Here is a 22,246-nt window from a genome sequence, read left to right on the forward strand (position 1 = left end):
AAAGAAACAAAAGGGAAAACTGGGTAGATGAGGCAGCAGTGGGAGTAAGACTTTTCAGTGTAGACCCTTCTATACCTTTCGAATTCTGAACTATTACCAACTCAAAAGGATTTAAAAATGCAATGAAATGGACAGAATGACTGCCGCAGTGCTGACACAGCCCCAGGCAGCAGCAGTAGTGAAGGAAGGTGTGACAACATTCTCCATGCGCCCCAGCGGAACAGTTAGACCTGCATCACTAAATGGAAGTGGCCCCTCACTGGCTGGGCAGCGACATTCACGCTGGTTCTAGGGTAGCTGCTCCACTGGGCAGCATGTTTCTCGCTGAGACCTCCGGGCCCTGCGGGCGGCTCCTACTTTGGGAATACTCCTCCCCCATGGGTGGGGGGTGGTCCTCGTCCCAGTCCACAGAATCCTCATCCGTCAGCACTACAATGTGGCACTCTCGCTCGCCCTTCTTGGCACAGCCCACCATGATGGGCAGGATCAGCTCTTCGAGGTAGTGATCAAACTGCTTGTGAGCACCGTCGTTCGACAGCTCATGGAGTAAAGCACCTGGGGAGAGAAAATGCAGGTGAACACCCTCTGTGCCTAAGCGCGGGCAGTACCGGAGTGAAACACACTATTGGGCACAGCTGTTATCGCTGCTACGGTCCAGAGAAGTGGCCCATTGAAAGGCACAGACTGTTTCCTGCTTTAAGGCGAGAAGGAAGCTCGTTTTGTTAGATATGCTTCACATTCTACCACGCTTCCATTTCCGCCTGCCTAATAATCCCTGAGCATTCTGATCCGCGGAAGCTTCGGTGAGCAGTGTCACACCATACGCATTAATTCTGTAGGAGAGAACCATCACGTGGGGATGACTCCTTGCAGCACCCCTTCTGAAGATGCTCTGGACCCCAATTTCATGGAGTTAGAGTACCGCAGAAGTACCAGATTTCAGAATAATCTGAAGATGGGCAACATCAAGGGACTTGCTCTAAGTGTATACTAGACCCAGTAGAGAAACTGCACGGCCAGCAACTTCATAGAGTATGCAGGGAATTGTATGATGAACTTCAAGGAGCAATTTAAAAAATAATTTCAGGAAGCAACCTCAGCTTTAATGCTGAGAGCTTCGAACAAGCCAATTTCTCAGTCTCATTTGTTCAATAAATTATCACCCCTCTTTTAGGGTTAATTATTGTAAGACTTATATAAGCTCATATCTATAAAGTACTTAGCAAACACTAAGTGAATAATAATGAGAAAAATACTTATAAGAAGCCAGCCAGTTTATGCTGTTTGACTTTCTGAGTGAGCCTTCCCGCACATCTGAGAACCAGCATCCTTATTTGTTAAAAGGTTGACACACCAAGGTCCCCTTTGGTGTGGGAAGGAATTAGCGTGGTGACTCACGGGTGAAGCTAGATTTAGACCCCACTACACGTTCCCTCCGGTCTGCTCCACTTTCTCACAGTGTCCTGAAGCGAGAGAGGGAACGGGCCAGTATTACATCTCTGCCTCTGCAGATGATTTTCAACCCACACTTGAAACTCTGTTTCGTCATAAAAATGATCCGTCAATTCCAAGCAAACTGTAAGTTCAGCTGCCCCTGTACTTACTCAGATCTTGACACCGGATAGTGTTGAAGTCAAAATTAATGCAGAGATAATCACACGTATCTCTAAGGTCTGGGATAGAGATGCCATCAGGACAATTGATGATACCAGTTTTGTAGTAATCCTAAAAATAGATTAGGAAGAAGAAATGTAGGTGAAGAACAAGATGAAAAGGTGCCTCTTCAGCCCCCTTGTCACTCCTGGTTCTGTTACAGGGATGGGTTACTGGCACTATCACCAGGCTGGCTGATTCATTAGATGGCACAGTGGCCTCTGGCTATCCTGACACATTTAATCACAACTTGATACCCAATTGAGCTCACACAGCAAGACTTAAAAGTTATAGGAACAGAAAATAAAGCGGGAAAAGCAGTAACTGAAACTAGAGGCCCTAAGTCAGTAACAGAGTTTGATGGAACTCTCAAGGCTGCGACGCCCCTGGGGAAAAGGATGTAAGAAAAAGGCTACTACGTACCAGCACCGTCCTAAATACAGTTGCACTGATTCCCTCGGCAATCTCATACTCGCCCTTCTCATTGGGCCTTGTGAAGTTGTACTCTCTTCCTGGGCCAAACATCCTGAAAGACACCCAGGCAGCAATGTTACCTTCTCCAGCAGGACTTCCTTCTTCCCCTCATTCCGGAAGACGCCCTCTCACTCTCTCCTAGTGGAAGGTGACAGAGCACTGGGACCCAACCCCTGAAAATGTACTCAAGTCTTAGGAAGCTCCCTTCAGACAGAAAAGGAAGGCAGCAATTGCTTTCAGCATTCGAGTGCAAGAAGAATGAAGCAGCGATTTTCAAGGTTCACCTGGGTGAGCTTGTGACAGAAAATGAGGTCAAACAGCTTCTGCAGAGGTGGCCCTTGGAACATCTCTGGAACGTGAGAGATGTGAGGGGGCCCTCTCCTGCCCCCCAGCCCTCCTCACTGCCCCGGAATCTGCCTCTCTATGCACAGGCAGTGAGGGCAGCATCTCACGCTCCTGACCTCTCCTCGTCCTTCCCCTCTTATCTACATGTATCTACCCACTATGCCAGTCAGTATTTCCGTTTTGCTTTTCAACATCTCATCTGATAGATGAATCTGTATTAGTAGGTGCAGATATGTTAATGCTTTCTCTTTCCTCATACGTTTTAATGATGGAAAAGAATGTCCTGCTTCAATCCAAGGAGTAATTCTAACTAGGGGAATTTCAGGTGAAGTAGAAAACGAGGCTAGGAATTTGGCTTATTAGCAGTTTGACATATTTCTGAGAGGCAGGCCTGCTCTGGGCATGAACTCAGAGGTCACAAGGGTATAAGCAGGAGGTCTTGCTTTTCTTACTCAACTTTTCACATCCTTCCTCCCTTCTCTCAGATCCCCTCCAGTAAAACTGGCCCCATGACCGCTACGACTTCTGTTGCACTTCCGCGTATGAGCTGGCATGGGAAGCCAGCACGGCATGCAGGGCAGACAGCCGCTATCTTCAGCCAGCCTCACCGAGTTCCCAGTGGGGACTCACGGCCACTTCCTTCCTTCACCTGCTGGGAAGCTCTGCTGTCAACTTTTCAAAACGATTATCCTCCACCCTGAATTGGCTGCTTTTCAAAGGTCTGAAAAAGACTCCATACCACCTGCTTTCCAAATCACTACACCATCCGTAAGAAATCCATCCTGATAAAAGAATGCTGACATTTTCCTGGCATATTCTGTTTGAAGTCTAGCTGAGACGGCCATGAATCAAACTAGTGAACAACATGCCAGAAATATCACCCTCCCTATCCATCATCAGCAGGACCTAAGCTCAATTATTTATCTAGTAGTGGCATGGATTTGCATTAATCCGTTCTCAATCTCTTAGCTTGTCCCCTCTGTGACTAGTGGTCCACATTTGTAAGCTCATTGGCTAGGCTTACGAACACTGTATGTAGCCACAGGGCAGAACAAACCTAAGGAACTCTCAGAATACATGACCTCGGCCAACTCAGCAGATGAATCCATTTAGGTAAAGAAATCAGACTCTCGTTTTCGTGGGACAACCCATTCCTAGATTCAAAGAACCAGTGTCACCCAAGAATCTATTACCCAAAAATGCTTGCCTTTCTTGTTTTGATCACTACTTTCAGAGAAAACCTACCTCAAACAGCCAACCTGCCCTAAGGAACATTTTTGGAGGGGTTGGAGCAGGGGCAGTAGCGGTGCTCATACCAAGGTCAAGGACAAGAAGTCAAGTCAGAAAACATAGGGCCAATTCAGAAAATGTTTTCATGTTCTAGTTTAATTCAAATGTTTGAGAAATACATAGGTTTGGTTTTGGTTAAAAATGGTTTATCCTGAACTTGTAGGTATATGTTTAAGTATACATGTATTTGAATCACTGGATCCCATTTAGTCTAAAAATTCAGCAAATCAGTGTAGTCCATTCTGATTTCTCGTTCAGTTCAAATTAGTTCAATGTTCTGAGTGAGGTTAGATCTTTAAATAAGATCTAAGTAGATGAAAACTCCTAGAAAGCCCAATGTGTGTATGCTATCATCGTCATTTTACTCTTATCCCAATTTTCTCTTCCTCTTGTTAAGTTCTAAGACTGGCCAAAATGAGGGTCTCCTAACTCCTAGCCCATGCTCTAAGAGTACTTCTGGCCAGTGACCCTCCTCAGCAGGCGCCTTCCATTTTCTACACTCTTTACCCTAAAAAGCTGGGGCAGCAGATAGAGGGAGGAGGATAAGGCTATGGTCTGAATGAAAAAGCACAGAAAATGAAACATGAAGAATAATAAAGAGAACAATCATGAAACAGCAAAACAGCCAGATATAAAGATTCAGTTTCAGAAAACTTAAACAGTGATGGAGGCATTAGAAAATGACAGTATAACACTGACTGACAAGGATACCTGGCAATAGATGGCAAGCAAAATAATGCTTTTCAGTGAAATGGCTTGGTTCTAGTGTCATGTGAAACATTTTTCTAATTCTAATGTTTATTAAAAGACAAAAGAACACGACTTTCAGACCCCACTTTATCCTAGCACCTTTAACATGTGGGACTCAGAAAATATTGCTTTTGTGAGGTTATAAAAATAGTGGGTAAAAGAAATTAAGTATCTGACTTCTGTTTTAGAGTGAGTTTATTGAGGAATAGGGAAGGAGATGTAGCAGATTATTTTCCACAGTCCTGCTTGTACTTCCTTTTGTTCACTATACTGGCTTTCTAAATACACATAAAATAGGTACCCCACCCCTCAAATCACCAACACATGTAAGGCTTTTAAACAGCTTGCACTCCCTGTATCATCAAAGTATGAAGGTAGAAAAATCAGCAATGCAATGCTTCGTATTCTCATATCTAATGCAAGATAAACAGCAGGTACTTCTATTTATAGAGAACAGAGTGCATTTGGGAGGAAATTATCATCAATTACCTTCCCAACATGGTGTCCGGATGCGCGGTGAAAATTTGTGGATTCACAACAAAACGTGTGCCATCTACAAGAAGTGTCACTTTCTCTGGTGCCTGGGAATGAACGTTACTCCCAAAGCCCACAGTGCTGTTTCCAAATCGTTCTGGAGCAATAAAGGGTTCATGGTTCCGCTTATTCCCACTTTGGAAGCAAGAGCCTTTGATGTCTTCGGGAAGTGGCATTATGTGAGGGAACTGCAGATTTGTTGGCTGAGAGGCATAGTCAAGGGAAAGGTCTAAAAGATCATACAAACAAACCAAAATAACTTAACAGCAAAATGCCTTATGGGGAAAATAAACCCTGCCTTCTTTAAAAAAAAAAACCAAAGGGAAAAAATAACAGTTAAAAAACCCCACAAATTTTTAGGGGTTCACAGCTCCAAACTCTGCCCAGAGCAAATAAAGAAACAATACAAACTAGAGACTCATATTGGATCCCCTTGACCTTTTCTCTGTGCATACAATGGGGAGGGAAGAAATGCCCACACTACATAAACTATGTACATGGTTCAACGAAATGAAACATTAGAGAAGAATTTCTGTGGAAAACCAGCAATCCCCTGCCACACCCCATGCCTTCCCCAATCTTGTTTCAGAAAGGAATCACTTTTTACTTGTTTTCACTTCTATCTCTAAATAACCCTCTTATATTTCCCGTGTTTTATTTAAGGAACTTGTGTGTATGCCCAAACTATTCTTTTCCACATTCTTCAAAAATGTTTCTAAATTTTATCTTCCAGAAGGATAATGATCATGTCTAATTGTCTAATGCATCACTTTTTCTAGAATAATCACAGAATAATGCATTTTCATTATGCAGAGAGAATCTTAACATGACCAACACCGTTTTGTGAACAGGCAGGGCTTGCTCTCAGCACCCAAGTTCCAGTGCAAATGGCCTTAGATTAGGATTGACGCACGGAATCTCAGTGTTTGTCCTAGTATCACCAAAGGACCATTTTCTTTAAGCAATTTATTTTCCTAAAACTGGTTCATCATCTGTAAAATGAGAATAATGTTCATTCCATCTACCTCACAGGATTGTTCTGGCTATCAACTGAAAGAAAATATGTATACTTAAAAATGTACAATACCACACCATGCAAAAAAGCTTAAAATGAAATACCGTGTTTCCCCGAAAATAAGACCGAGCCGGACACTCAGCTCTAATGCATCTTTTGGAGCAAAAATTAATATAAGACCTGGTCTTATTTTACTATAAGACCGGGTATTATAATATAATTAATATAATATAATACTGGGTCTTATATTAATTTTTGCTCCAAAAGATGCATTAGAGATGATTGTCTGGCTCGTCTTATTTTCGGGGAAACAGGGTATATGAAATCTGAATGTATACTGAAGACAAGCAGGAACAAGTATTTGCAAAAGGATTACCCGAGGATTCTTTTAAATAGGCAGTTCTTCTAATAGATTTTAATGTTAAAAATGTTTTTAATGAAAAATTTCAAATATACTGAAGCATAGAGTCAATACACTATGTATAGCCCATTACCTAGATTTGGCAAGCTCAGTTAACATTTTCTTACAAACCTTTTTTTGAAAGAAATAAAATATGATAGATAAAACTGCATGTTTCACTCCCACCTTTCCTGTATTTTAAATATGTACATACTATTTCATGAATATGATTACCGCCCAGAGCCTCTGGGAAATTAGTCTGATTTCTGGCACTTAGATAACCAATTAAACTGTTAGCTAGAGTACACTCAATTTTTTTCTCATTTGCTTCTAGAGAAAAGGAAACCAAAATCTAGACCATAACCTATTTAGAGTTCACATCCTACAACTTCTGTGGGATTTAAATTTTTAGTGTAGCCCTGTGTTTGCATACCAAGAGCTAAGTTTCCACACAATGCACAGGCAAGCTTGTAGCAAGAAACACCTGAATCACCGAGACAGGCTTTCACACTGGAAGTGCTGTTCTTACAAATGAAAGTGTAGGTATCTAAACCACTCATTCAGCTCTTTAGAAAGCTTGACTGGCCCCCCAGCAATGGAGCAATGAAACTGGGTTGGTTTCTGAAGGATGCCTCAGGTTCCACCCTGCTTAAATAAAAGGGTGAGCAGGAAGATTCACTGCACAAATTCTCCCCCGAATGGTGCCAGTCTGCTTTTCTGGCAGGTGATGCATATAAAATAGCACAACCTGATCAGAAAGACACAGGTTCAAATCCCAGTCCCCTATGTCCTAGCAGTGTGAACCTGAGCAACTTACCTAAGCAACTTACCTAAACTCAAGCTTCACTTTCCCCATCTTTAAAAGGAGACGCAATTAAGCAGTGATCGGCAAACTTTGTAAAGGGCCAGAAAGTAAATATTTTGGGCTTTGTGGGTTAGTCTCTGCCACTGTCACAGGAAAGCAGTCAGGCAATATGTAAACAAATGGGCACGATGGCTGTATTTCAAAGTGGTCCTTACAAAAACAACCAGCTGTTCTGATTTGACCAGTTTGCCACCCTTGATTTAAAAAAGTACATAAAATTCCTAGCACAGTGAATGCTCAATGAATGGTAATTTCTATTACTGTTGTTGCTATTGTTTTTGTTAAAAGTTAAAAAGAACCTAACAGTTTATCAAGAGCCTTCACAACCATTAATTCAATAATCTTCCAGCTTCGTGAGGTAAGAATATCCCTGGTTTTTAGATTAAGAAAGTAGAGCTCAGAAAGATTCAGGCTCTCACCCAGGGTGACGGCTGATAGGTAGCAGAGCTAGAATCTGAATGTCTTCTGACTGCAAACTCAGGACTATTTATTTTTCTTACACCTTTATTGCCAACTCTTATACCATCATTGCTACACTGATAAAATAAGTGGAGATTTTCTGTGATGATCAGCTTTATATAACTGTGATATGTAAGTTGAACCAACTAACTGGATATTTTATTTAGATTAAGAACATTTATGTCTTCTGGGTAGAGTGGGTGCTCAGGTGTCAGAAAGCCCTCCAAATTAAGTGAAGATCTAATCACCGTACCATCATTCCTGGGAACTAGAGGATAAGTAAGATTTTGAAGACCAGGAGAAGTCAGGCTATTTGTTTCCTTTTCTTGGGCTGCAGCTGAGGTTTCATCCATCAGGCAGCTGGCTTCCTGCCGCAACAACCTGTCGCTCTCACTGGCACGGTGGATATTCATCCTTGGATTCTATGCTGAACTGTCTTCTTGATCAGGAAAAAATCCTGGAAGACAGGAATACGCATGATTTAGAATTCTCTCAAAACAGGTTTCCAGTGCTAGTATGAGAGGAGATACTAGAAGTCACCTGCACTAAAGAAAGCACAATGTGACTTGCAATGCTCAAGTTCTCCTTTGCAAGTTCTCTATGTCACTCTCTCTACCTTATGCTTAACCGCCAACCTCAAAATCACACGAAGATGTCCTGGCTAAGTCTCCCCACGCAGGGGGAGACCATCATGAACACCTACTGAGTGAGTGCCATGTGCAAGGGATTTGCTGATTAGGCAGAATGGAGGCCTGGGCAGGAGTCTGCCTACCTTTCTTCCAGGTAATAACACCCTGCAGCCCTTCCATCTCTGGGGCTGCCCAACTACCAAAAACACTCCTGAAGTTCGCCCTACTTAGCACTTTCAGTTTATGCTGTACTGGTTTCCACCTGGTGTTTCGGTGGAAGAATCATCTAACTTCACCAGCAATTTTTATGCATATGGATTGCATGCTAATACCGAGTTAGGAAGAAGTTAGGTCACTAAGGGCAGAACATGTTTTAATATTCTAAATTTTCCTGACATGCAAGCATGGAGAGGTGCCAATAAATATTTGTAATATAAATTAAAATTTGAATCCCTTCATAACCTATATTAATACATTTTTTAGCACAAAGTTGATTGCTCAGTCCCTGCTTTAACTTGGATGAAATATAAAAATGACCACTTTGAAAAGATGAGTCAATCGACACTGCCTGAAAACAAATTATTTTAAAGAAAAGGTACGTCCTGTTGATGAAATCTTTTATTTTCAGACGACGGCTCTTACAACATCAGGTAAATTGAGACAATAAATTGAATGTTCTGATAGAAAACTTGAAACGTGGCTACAGCTTTTTCAGAACTACCATTTCTTAAAGAAAAAACACATTTACACAAAAAATTCAGCCACTTAAAATTGATCCTAGCAACTGGTAAAGTCAAATAGAACACCGACTGCCCTCAATTTTGATTAGGAAGACATCAAATTAAGGTCTACAGAACAGGGTAAAGAATAAGATCCATGAAATTGGAAAGAGCATTATCACCAACATTTTAAGGGGGTTGGCTTCTTTAAGCTAAACTGGTTTTGAACTACAGTGTTTCACTCAACCTGTAACTGCTGCTTCTCAACTATACTAAAGCTGCTCAAGAACCAAGTTCCAGCTTCTCTTTGTTGCGCTCCAAAAGATCTCTTGGACCAAAATATAGTAAGTATACAAAAGCCTAGCTCTTGAAAATTTGCATAGTCTAGACTATGTAAGTTACTTCATTTATTTCTTAAATCATGTGAAAAATAGTTTCATTTTAATGGACAGAATGAAAACATTTTCTTCCTATTCTATTGGAACAGGGCTCAAAACTCAGTTTAACTTGTATACAGTAAATTAATAAATATAAAGACATACTGGAATTAGCAGGATAGATAGCTCCAATGAGGGAAAAGAAAGTAACTTGCTGAGCATTCGGAGGCATTTTATTTGTTACCTACTTTTTATTACAAATAACACATGACTATTTCCCTTCTTAAAAAGGACTTTTTGATCATCATCCCGTCCATCATTTCTCCAAGTAACTATCACAACTTGCTTGGTATGAATCCTTTTAGACTTTATAAAAAATGCACTTATGTTACACAGATATACTGGTAAAAGCATACAGTTTTTAAACAATCCACAAATTATATTCTATATGCATCATTCTCATTCTGTAATGTTTTCTAAATTAATGTTCTTTTTTTAACATTATTTCTGGTTTATTTTTTTTATTCCAAGGAGTTTTATTAAGAGTTGGCATTTACTGATATACCACTTTATGGTCCCTCAACAAAACTGATGTGTCTACGAGGTGTCATATGAGTTTCGAACCAAATTCATGTTCTTGTGATTCATCCACGTTGGAAGATCAAGTTCATCCTTTTCTAACTGCTGTGTCATATTCCACAACTCTAGTCTCACATCTACCAGTATTTTATTTCTTACTTAACCATCACCAACAACGCTTCAGTGAACAAGACCAGAGCGTACTCTGAACCTCTGAGGACCCAGTTTGCAGAGTTTTCCCAAATGGATTTGGCTTCAGAATTCCTTTTTTCCAGAAACCATGTCAGGATTAATGCTTACTGGTACACATTTAAAAAATCACCTAATCCAACATTTCCCAAAGTGAACTAATTCCTCTGTAATCCTAGAAAACAGAACAAAACTCTTCTGACCTATGAAACCAAAAAAGTAACACCCAATTCTTCAACATACACCAGAGCAACCAGTTGAAACTTAACAGTAAGGGCCTACTCCCCTTCCAGGATGGATGTTCCACCCAACTTTGAATGTATATTTTTATTGCCTACCATGGTTCAATTCTGTAACCATCCCCCAAATGAATCTTGGTCCTCAGAACAGATCTAAGGGGGGAAAGAAAGAGAAAGAAGTAAGCAAAGCACTTCAACAATACAGTTTTCTATTGCTACAGAATTATTTTGGGTCAACAATCCCAAAAGTCACAGTAATGTACAATGACAAGAAGCAAAGGATCCTGACACCCCTGGCATACCCACCAGTAACTGAAGAGACTGCTTCAGAAAAGAACTAGGAGTTAGAAATATATTAATGAAACTCAAGACTATACAGCTGTGCAGCAAAGAAAACGTAACATCCAGCAAGCAGCTCAAGCTTCACTTCCACATTACATGTGAAAGCATTTTTATACATTCTTGAAGTACACAAACATAATTTTTATTATTTATTTCACAGGCCTCCTATAAAGGCCCATATTTTGTTAAGCCTTGATTTCGCTGAACTGGAACAGCAAAACATTTAGCATCATAATCTCCCATCTTAGTAAATTTACATACCATCTTTGATAGTGGGATTATCTCCACACATTCCTTGCACCTAAAAAAGGGCACACCGGTTTCTCTCTAGAACATAATCATCTCTAGTACTAATCTAAAATAATCTCTAGATAATGTCTATGTATTTTCTTCTTACTTCCAATTTCCTCTGTTTCTGAAGAAAACAAGATAATTACACAGATCACTGTTCCATTAAGTTCAATGTCTTACCACTGAGCTATTCAGATTTTAAAAATCTTGTTGGAATGGGGTTGGGGACAATAAAACCTAACATGGACGCCTCTCTAAAGCATAACATTTTCAGAATGTTAATGGTGCAAGGGTATGAGCTTTTACTGCAGGGCCATGTCTCCTCTCTGTGTAAGAGCTGGGTGGAGAAGATGTGGTAGAATGCCATAGAATTTGGTAAATAAACCAATACACACTTCATTTATACTCCATAATTAAATTTAGGAAGTTAATTACATCTTTGCCAAACCTTCATTTCAGACCGACAAATCCTAGTCCTTTCAGTCTGTTCTTATGTGAAAAACCACTACATTTCTTTAATTACTCTAATTGTCTATCATTGACGTTGGTCTACTTCTATTACGCTCTTTTCTTTATGCACAGTAATGAGAACCCTGCTAATGTTTTCTATGAGAGGTGAACAGATCCGTTTTGCTTCACGTATCCTCTCTGGTGATACCCAGGATTTCTGGGAATAGAAAAGGGGTGAAGATGGGGGGAGAGCCAATAGAGGTGATAGCTACAATCTAAAACATCTACATGATCACCTACTAGGATATTACTGATAGCTAAGAGGTTACCACCTTCAAAATGTACTCTGGGTGTGTGCATGTGTGTGTGTTTTAAACAAACTCCACTGAAGCTTTTCGGTCACGGTTCTTATTGACTAACCTTTGCATGTGCAACCTTAATGTTCCAATCTCTGAAGAAATTCTGTCTTCTGACTATTTAAGGCTTTTTGGTTTTCGTTTCTCCAGATTATTTCTAAAAGTACTGAGTAAGACCATTCCAGTATTAAGCCCATATAAACTCTATGCTTAACATTTCTAAATCTTGGAGTTTTCCTACCGTATGTCCCCAAACCCATAATACAGCTGTTTGAATTAGCAGAGAGACCCATCAGCAAGTTATTTCCACTGGGTCCTCTCTTCCCACATACTTGCTGTCTTCTCAAAGAACTCGGGCAGATGGTGAGACATGAATACTCAGGAGCCTCTTGCTACATTTCTCCCCATGTTTGATCTTCTCTTCTGTTATAACTGTGGCCCTGGGCAGGTTCCCAAGTCTCTCTGTCTCAACTTGCTCACTTGTAAGACAGGATAATAACCATTAACCACACAGGGTTGAAGTAAGGATTAAATGAGGTAATACATTAAAAAGCGCTTAGTGCCTGGCACGTAACACTTCAATAAATGCTGATTATTATTATTCCTGAACCACAGTCTACAAAGATCTTTTACAAACCTAATCTTATTTGATACTGAAACAACCCCAGGAGAGATATTTTAATTATACTGCTGGGGGAGGGAGGGGGGAAAAAAAAAGAAAAAAAGCTTGAGAGAGGTTAGCAACTTGCCCCGAATCACAACTCTAGCTAAAAGACAAAGATTCCAAACTTAGGTCCTTGTATTCCCATATTCTTCCCAACCAATCACACTGCTTCCCCCAGACCATCTTGCCTTTAATCTGTTACTGACTATGGTTGTTCCTTCTATGGTTTGTCAGAAATGAAAGAGAAAACCAGTAGTTTCCAGGGTTACTGCTGCTGTGATTCTTATGAAACAGGAGTTACGGTTGTAATGCGAGAATCCTGTGATAGAATGGTTATATTTTTCCATAAATAAAAAAGAGCATTATTAGTGTTTTACTGCTTATAAAAAAAAGTACTCATTGGAAAAAAATTCAGGGGCTGGCCTGGTGGCTCAGGAGGTTGGAGCTACGTGCTCCTAAGCTGAAGGCTGCCGGTTCGATTCCCACATGGGCCAGCACCAGATGGCTCAGTTGGAGCGCATCCTCTCAACCACAAGGCTGCCGGTTCGACTCCCACAAGGGATGGTGGGCTGCGCCCCCTGCAACTAGCAACGGCAACTGGACCTGGAGCTGAGCTGTGCCCTCCATAACTAAGACTGAAAGGACAACCTGACTTGGAAAGAAGTCCTGGAAGGACACACTGTTCCCCAATAAAGTCCTGTTCCCCTTCCCCAATAAAATCTTAAAACAAAAAAAAAGGGATACAGGTCACTACTGATTTAGACAATCATTTCTCAAATAGGATGTACGGAAAAGTCCTCAAAAAGCATGAAGTGCTGTACAAAGACAGGAGATAAATTTAGGTATGTGGATCTCCCTTCTACAACTGCTTAGTTAGCACGTACTTGGTTCATCGTGCTCATCCTCCACTTTTGAGTATACTTTTTATGTTCTGACTATGTATGGTTCTCCTGATTTCATCTACCTTTCTCTTTTTGAGTCAGTGAAATAAGTGTATTGCTTTTGGAATTCTTTGAATTATTTTTTATCTCAGTTGCCTAACTTTTCATTTGCTCCTGACCTTTTGTGTCTTTCCATTTTTCCCTCAGGAAAAAATTTTTCCTTTCCACTTTCAAGCTATCTTTTCTTTAGCTCTTTTACTGAAGCAGAATTTTAAAAGAACAAAGGTAAAAAATAATCCTGCACTTGGGTAGTACATGTTCATTGCTCCTGGCAGAAAATACTGAAAAGATAAAAATCACCCATAATTCCTCTTCCTGACTTTCCTCAGTATTAATACACAAATATATTTGTGTATTAAATTATTTTGTAAATTGTAAATTATTTTTACAATTTACAATTCTGCTGTAAATACTATTTTGTATTCTCGGCATACAGTAAACTTGGTTGTATTCTATTATATGGTTGTACTAAATTTTACTCAACTTCCAACTTTTTTTTTTACATTTAATCTTTAACCTGTATATAATTTATTTTAGCATTCAGCATTAGGTATGGATCTAATAAAATTCAAATGGTTAACCAACTAACTGCCTTAACAATACATTTTGAAGAGTCCATTTTTCTCTACGCTGATTTCAGATGTCAATATTATCCAATACTAACATATAACATGTTTGGTGTGGTTTTTAAACTGCTCCACTGATTCATCTATATCTGTGCCAATGTCATATATGATTTTATTTTAATACCTTGCCATTGTTTTTCTGTGTCACTTATCTAGAAGTTCTAAAATGATACATTTAAGTTGTCAACTGGGAAATTTTTTCTTTTAACATTTAAAATTATGTCTTTACTCATAATTTTACTCATTTATATATATATTTTTGCAGTAACACCACTTTTATTAGTTTAGAATTACTGTGCTAAGTTTCACAGAACATAAAATTTAATGGAGATGGCAGTTTCACACATTCAGACTTCCTGCACCGGTTTATGACTCAGAAGGTAGTTTTGTTTGTTCTATGTGGAAGTAAAAATTTGCTTTACCTAAAAATATTACTGCCATAACTCATTCCGATGAAATAGTAACAAAAAGATGTGTGGATAATTGAAACCATTAATACTAGAGCAATTTTGATGTTTATTAAGAGACAGTATTTAATCAAATTTTTTATTAAAAAAGTAAAATGTGTTTACTTCAGCTATTTTAATACACTTAAATATATTACATACTTTAAAGATAGATTATATTTCTAGATTAATATTGCAGCTATACTAGAAAACTTTTTCTGTGCAGAAAAAGAACTTCTCATGATATTGCATTTTTTGAATATTGGTCAAGGTCTCCCTACGTTCCTTTCTTACATACCCTCCCCGTGAGCCTAAGCAATTGTAATAATTAATCCCCAGTAAAGATGAACCCCCTTCCCCTAACTCTTTTCTCTTTTGTTTCTTTTTCTTTTCAAAGAATTGATGCTATAAAATGTTCTCCCATGTGCCATACTACTACTTCCTCACAAAGTCTCAATTCAGGGAAACTATCCTGCCTCCCATATTTACCAGCACATGCTTTGGGACCACACAGCCTGCTTTGGGCCTTGATTCCACCACTTACTAGCTATATGAACCTGGGCACGTGACTAACTTCTCCGAGCCTCAATTTTTCTCATCTGTAAATTAATAATAATAATAATATCTAGGTCTATTTGGAAGAACTGTTTTAGAGATTACAAATACTTCACAGAAAGCAGTGTCTGGCATATGGTAAACATTGAAAAAAATGTTAGCTGTTATTATTACTATTTATGTATTCAAAACTAATTTCAAGCTTACAAAAATCATTCAAAAACCTTATTTTTAAAAATCTCGACTTGTTTCTCCTTTCTTACATTGATACCTAGCCAGCATATCATCCCTCATCTCAATTCCAATACCCACAACCCTGTTTATATCTCTGGGTAGCTGTATTTTTATAGAGAGTAAGTACTGGATTCTAACTCTGTCTGCTTGCAGAGGTAATAAAACTGAATTATGATACCACTGTTAACTCTTAATTCCAAACATTTGCTTATAATAAACATGTTATTTCTGTAACCCAAACCTATAATTTTAGAACTAAAACCCACACAGCTTTCTAATGGATCTTTTTATGACTAAGCACTTTTATCACCTAGTTTTCTTTTTCAATCCCTCAAAACTATAGAGAAGTTTCTGGTAGTCTCTTCAGATTATCAACAAATCGGTCTACGTATATAGTCAGCACATATTTACCAAACACTTACTGTTTGGTAACACTTACTGAGGACACAGGTAACTGTGTGTCCACTTGGAAGGACACAAAGGATGGAGCAACACGTTCACAGGTTGGTCCTAAACTCCCACGCTTGTTCGGTGGGGATATATACAAAAGATAAATACATTCAAGGAGTAAATACAGAATAAGTGGTTCAAACCAGTGGTTCCAGATTCTCAGGCCTATCCTCTGAGAGTCTTTCTCCATTGGCTTACAGTGGGGCTGGGACTTGTCATTTAAAAAAAAAAAGAAAAAAAAACGTCAACCTCTCAGGCAGCCCTCATCTACATTCAGATTTGAGTATCATAAGCATAAAAGTCAAAAATTCATATGAGAAAATCACCTCTCACCAGTGTGGGTGGGGAAAAAAAGTTTTCAGAGACAAAATCCGAGCTGGGCTCTGAAGTAAAGATAAGATTTTCTCCTCAACTTTCTATTTTGAAACTTTCCAAATCTACAGGAAAACGGAAAACAATGATTACAGCCAGCACGGTAGTAACTTATACATCCCGCAGCCTTACCGATGATTATCCTGCCTCCGTAGTGAGCTCTCCCTCTCCTCTCCCATCGCACACTACTTTTCCGAATGACTTCCAAGTTAGACACCGCACCCTTCATACCTAATACTGCATCGTGCATATTCTAAGAATTAGAACATTCTCCGACAAAACACGACAGTACCGTTTTCATATCTAAGAAAATGAACAATTTCATAATATGAATAAATAAATCATAATCAAATTTATTCAATTGGTTTCAGATTTTCTTTTACAGCCTTTTCTTGGATCCATAATTTAATAAGGTTCATTCCTTGCATTTGGTTATTCTGAATCTTTTCACCTTGCATCCCTCCCCCATTGTTTTGTTTTTTCCATGAAATTGATATTTTAAGAGTCCAGGTCAGTTCCCACATCCTGGATCTGTCTCATTGTTCCCATGTGATCAGACACAAGTTAAACATTGTTTTTGGTGAGAATCCTACATGGATGGCAGGTGTACCTTTCCAGCTGCCATCACACCAGAGGCACATAATGCCAGGTTATCCCACTATGGGGATAAGTTTGATCACTTGGTTAAAGTGGTAACGCTAACCGTAACCCTAAAGAGAGATGTAACATCTTATCTCCCAATCTCCTTTGACCTACTTTCAGCATCTACTGATGATGTTTGCCTGAATCAGTTATCACATCTAGGGTTACAAAATGCCTTTCTGATTCTATCATTCCACCTAGATTTACTGTCTAGCGTCCCTCTGTGAAGTAAAACTATTTCTTCACTCTCCCTTTATCTTTTTCTTTTAAAGCATCATTATGAACGCAAAGATTTGTGTTAATCTAGCATATTATAATAACACATTACCATCATAATTTTTTTCAAATTGTCCCCAATTTTTGCTTCAAATTGTCCTAATTATGACTAGTGGGGTTCCCTTCAAGCCATCACCTGTGTCTCTTTAACACAATTCTATTGGCTTTTGGGGCCACTTCCTGGCACGAGATTTCTCCAAGCTCACTTTTTTTACTTTCTCTGCTCCAGACCCTAGAACCAGCCATTTCTCTTGAAGCCTTTGTTCCTTTTAGTGGGAAGTGGCATTTATAAATCAGGATCTGAGCACCAGGTGTCCTCATAGCTATTTGGGTGTCACCGCTGCTAGGCCATTTTAGTAGACAAAGTTGAGGTGTTTTTTTTTTAAACAACCACAAGTTTACACTGATGTTTTCAACTCAAATTCAACACTACAGTTCTTCCTTACTTATTTTATATTAGCATATCTTTTCCCTTACACTGAAAATCTTGTTTCATAAACTAGTTTTAACATTGTAACATCAATATTATTACTAACAATAAACCTACTAAGTGTCTTTTGGGGGGGCAGTTCTTTTTGTCCTGAAAGTACATCCCATTAGGGATGTACAGTGTGCTATGTTCAAGTTATTTTTTCTCTGTGTGTCCTGTAAATTCGGCTCGTTTGTTTATCTTTATGCTCAACTATAGCATTTTTTTTGGTTAAATTTATTTTTTGAATATGTAAAAACATTTACATGGTTCAAAAGTTAGTGTTATAAAAAAGGAATGCTCAGAAGTGTCTCTCCCTTCCCTTTTCCCTCCAATGTCTTCCCATCTGTCCCCTACAGATAGTTTTATTAATTTGTTTATGCTTCATGTTTCTTTGTAGAAGCACAATATGTGCATATACATATAAATTCTTAATTTCTTTTTTCTTATACAAAAGATGGAAGGAACACCATATCCAGTCTTGTGCTTTGCTGTTTTTACTTAACAATATATCCTGGAAATCACTCCATAGGAGTGATCAGAAATCTTCCTTGTTTTTAATGGTTTTTTAATACTCCACTCTGTAGAAGTTAGTCGGTAGAATTTTGATAGAGGAAAGAGAAAAGGGCATTCTAGACAAGGTCAATGGCATGTAACAGGCAGGAAAGTAAGAGTGAACAAAGCTTTATTTCCATATGAGGGGGGCAGGGGAGACCAACCAGGCTAGAGTGAAGGATTAATGCAAAAGTATGGGAGAAATCAGCGTTACCAACATATCACACAACTCCAGGGAAGCCCAGGCATACCACCATCTAAGGAGCCGCGCAATGCACAACTTAGATGGCTGTATACAACAGCCTTGGGGGAAGATAAGTTGAAAAACAAGTTGGAGCCAGCTTATGGAAGCCTTGAATTACACAGTAAAATAGTTAGGATTTTGTCTTGTAGCCAAAGTTTTTACACAGAGAAGTGTCATGTTCAAAATGTTGCTTTAAGATAATACAGCCACAGATGGACTAGAAGAGTTAAAGAAGAGGTTATTGGAATTGTTTAGGTGTAAAGTAATAAGTTAATAAGTTCAATGGTTAATAGCAAGACGGTAGTACCTAAGACAGTACTGCCTACATCCAAAAAGCTTACAATCTAGTTGTTGAGATAATGGTAAGCACAAGTTACATAACACAGAAAAGTAATATTTTAGAATCAGAAGAGACCTTAGTGATTATATTGTCCAGTGATTCTCAAGTCTAGCTGATAATCAGAATCACCAACAAGAACTTGTTAGAAAACAGGTGGGATCTAAGAATGTGAATTTTTAACAAGCTCTGCAAGTGATCCCGTGGACTGGCTGTGTTTGGGAACAACTCATCTAATACAGTCTTTCATTTCATGGATGAGAGACTGAATCACAATAATATCCTATGTGAAGAATATTCTAGATTACAATCTTGGGGTAGGGAGGCTTTTCAAAATATCAAGACCAAAAACCCAAAAGCTAATAAAAAAGAGAAAGACAAATCTGACTACAAAAAAAAACAATTCTAAACTTTTGTATGGCAAGGGATCCTATAAACAAAAACAGACTGGAAAAACTACATTTGCAACAGACTACAAAGAGTTATTATCTCTTGTTCAAATGAGGGCTTATGAAAATGCTATGAAACTAACCTAACAGAAAAATGGGCAACGGATAGAAAAACAGGCAAATACCCAAAAGAGAGTTGGTGAAGCTATGTTAATAGCCTACAAAACAGAATTTAAGGCAAAAACTACACAAGATGGGCAGGTCATAAAGTTCAAAGATGTCTGTTGGCAGAACCACTTCTGTTCCTCTTTTCTACCTGAGAAGAAAGTCACAAGAACAGAGATGCAGGAGAGAAGAGGGCATTCCCATTCCCATGGAAAGGCTGTAGCACCTGATGCCATTCCCTTTTCCTTCCTTCTGCTCTATAACTGCTGAGGCCAGGCTAACAGGCTGGCAGATAAAAGCACAACAGTAGTGACAAGAATATAATTGCCTGGATATATTTTTCTGTCTCTTCTACTTGGCATCCCTAACTTAATGTTCTTAGTTATTACCTTTTGTCAATATAACATGTCCAAGAACAGCTTTTGTGCCTATATGGAAAAGACTATATTGCTGACTGAAATTCTGTAATTCTGTATTATATTTGGATTTCAATTAAGACTTACATTCAATTTATAACTGTCTAAAGGCAATTAAACAGTTTCGTTTACAACTTTATCAGATTACCTAATTAAAAAACATTATTGTACTATAAACAAAAAGATTTAAAGGACAATATAATAAAAACTCTTGTACTTACCACTTGATTTTAAATATTAATATAAAACATGACAATGTAGTTGATCCCCTATACCCACTATCCTAAATTGGTATTTCCATCAAACATTTTAAATTATACTTATAATCTTAATCTCTTTTCTTGTTTTAGTACTTCAATGGCTTATCAAGCAAATCTTTAAGTACTCAAAAAACTCTAGTAAGTCCTAAATATTTAAACTTATAAATCTAGTATATCTCAAGAAGTTCTTAAATATTGCAACTCTTTTCAAACTTAGCAGTTTTCTTACATCTGAAAACTAATTATTAAACCTAAACTCAATTACTCAAGAAGACATTTTAGATTAGAATCACAAATTAATCCGCTGATTCTTCAAATATGTCAAGTTACCACAAACATTACAGATGGATTAAATCCAGATAGATTTACTTTATTGATTTAACACATCATGTGCTATGTATTGTTCTAAGTACTTGGTTAATGTTATTTAATACTCAAAAAACTTTACGAAGTAGGTGCCACTATTAACCCCATTTTACAGATGAGGAAGAAAGAGGTTAAGGAAAAGTTCTCACAGTCACATAATAAACAGTGGAGCCAGGCTTCAAACCCAGACTTTTGGCTTCAGAGTCTATACTGTTAACATTTACATATGTGACCATTATGTTGTGTGACCTCTCCTTTTCAATCTGATTTACTTCATGGTTTCTATGTAATAAGTCTTACAGTTTTGAAGATATGATTCCAAGTCCAAGATCTGGGGTTGGACATACAACCTTTCTGTGCTGACAATGGGCACACCTACCGTGTTTCCCCGAGAATAAGACCTAGCCGGACAATCAGCTCTAAAGCGTCTTTTGGAGCAAAAACTAATGTAAGACCAGGTATTATATATGATATTAATTATATGTTATATCATGTCATATATTGTATAATATTATAATTATGTTATATCATATTATAAGACCCGGTCTTATAATATAGTAAAATAAGACCAGGTCTTATATTAACTTTTGCTCCAAAACATGCATTAGAGCTGATGGTCTGGCTAGGTCTTACTTTCAGGGAAACACGGTAGCACCTTTTCTGTTTAGTTGCTATGAGAGGACTTCTAAAACAGCTGCCTCCAGATGGAGGTTGATTTTACAATCTGAGTTCAAATTGAGATCTCATTCAATTTTTCTGTAACTTTCAACTTTAGTACCTAAAAACTGGGTAGATGAAATTCTGTAATTTCCACACAGGGTGCTTCAATCTCTTGATTGGATCCAACTAGTTATGGTCATTCTAACAACTCCTTTAAGCTTGGAACAATTCAAAGCACCTAACAGACCTGGCAAAGCTCATGGCTCCTAAGAAAAAGCCAGTCAACGAATGACAAATCTCTGGGGTGAGGTCCCTAACATCCAGGACACTCTCTGCTTCCTGTTACCCAAAACCCTCCAAAGGAAGAGCTACACAAACTGTTCAAGATTACTTAATGGCAAACTGCCAAGAAACAGCCAAAGGATATGCTATTAGCAATAATATATTTAAGAAGCAATGCAAGGCAGTGCAATGAAAAAACATTTTTTTAAATGAAAGGGTGCTTCTCCATTGAGCACGGGGGAAAGGCCACCTTATGTGTATGTTGTGACCTACCAGCACGCACGTAATACTGCTCCTCGCTTTCTCGTTCCAAGACGCATCCTAAGCGGCCTAGGAGCAGTCACTCACTCAGCCCATCGTGACCATGTTGCTTTTAATCACCGTGACCCTTAATTTTAAAGTATAAGCCAAGTCTTGTAAAACACCTTGGCATGAAGTGGTGGAGGGAGCAGAGCGAATCCTCCCAACTACCTCCACTAAAGTGGGAGGTCCCGAGGGACCACACACTGGCTGCGCTGCAATCACATACCTGATGGACACAATGGCTGTTTATGCTGCCATCTTCCTTCTTTTGTATCTACATCCACACAATGCCCAAAGTTGAATGGTACTGTGTGAATAAAACAAAGATCAATGCCTCTTGTGTAAAAACAAACAAACAAACAAACAAATCTATTAGTCAATACAGTAGCCCATTTTATAGGAAAGAGCTAAGTGTTTGTACGGCCAAGAAAAGGTCTGAAGGTGTTAAGGGAACAGATCCATGGATCAGTACATGATAAAAATTTTGAAGACAATCGAAATCACTGTGTCAGAAGATGGCTCAAGGACAGGTAGCAATTAAGTGTCAGAAGTTTTCACTGATTTTTAGCAAAAATGAGGACAATGAAAATGATTTCTCTATCTCTCTCTCCTCAGTTTTAAGACACTTGACATTGACT

The 22,246-nt window shown here is 38.6% G+C and overlaps 1 protein-coding gene across 4 annotated transcripts in view; it reads right to left on the reverse strand.

Annotated features, from left to right (window-relative positions):
* KCTD20 (potassium channel tetramerization domain containing 20) overlaps positions 1 to 22,246 on the reverse strand; it is a 35,003-nt gene that overhangs the window by 5,967 nt on the left and 6,790 nt on the right. The window contains exons 2-8 of one of the 4 annotated variants that reach the window (XM_081044670.1): positions 21,835 to 21,915; positions 10,617 to 10,670; positions 8,039 to 8,242; positions 5,002 to 5,275; positions 2,077 to 2,179; positions 1,605 to 1,725; positions 358 to 555 (exon numbers count right to left, since the gene is read on the reverse strand). In XM_081044670.1, the coding sequence (XP_080900796.1) occupies positions 358 to 555; positions 1,605 to 1,725; positions 2,077 to 2,179; positions 5,002 to 5,275; positions 8,039 to 8,198 (856 nt within the window). In that variant the 5' untranslated portion in view covers positions 8,199 to 8,242; positions 10,617 to 10,670; positions 21,835 to 21,915. The remainder of the gene's footprint in view (positions 1 to 357; positions 556 to 1,604; positions 1,726 to 2,076; positions 2,180 to 5,001; positions 5,276 to 8,038; positions 8,243 to 10,616; positions 10,671 to 21,834; positions 21,916 to 22,246) is intronic. The other 3 variants (XM_081044671.1, XM_081044672.1, XM_081044673.1) reach the window with 3 other exon arrangements.

Source organism: Rhinolophus hipposideros, assembly GCF_964194185.1.
Source record: "Rhinolophus hipposideros genome assembly, chromosome: 3".
NCBI lineage: Eukaryota > Metazoa > Chordata > Mammalia > Chiroptera > Rhinolophidae > Rhinolophus > Rhinolophus hipposideros.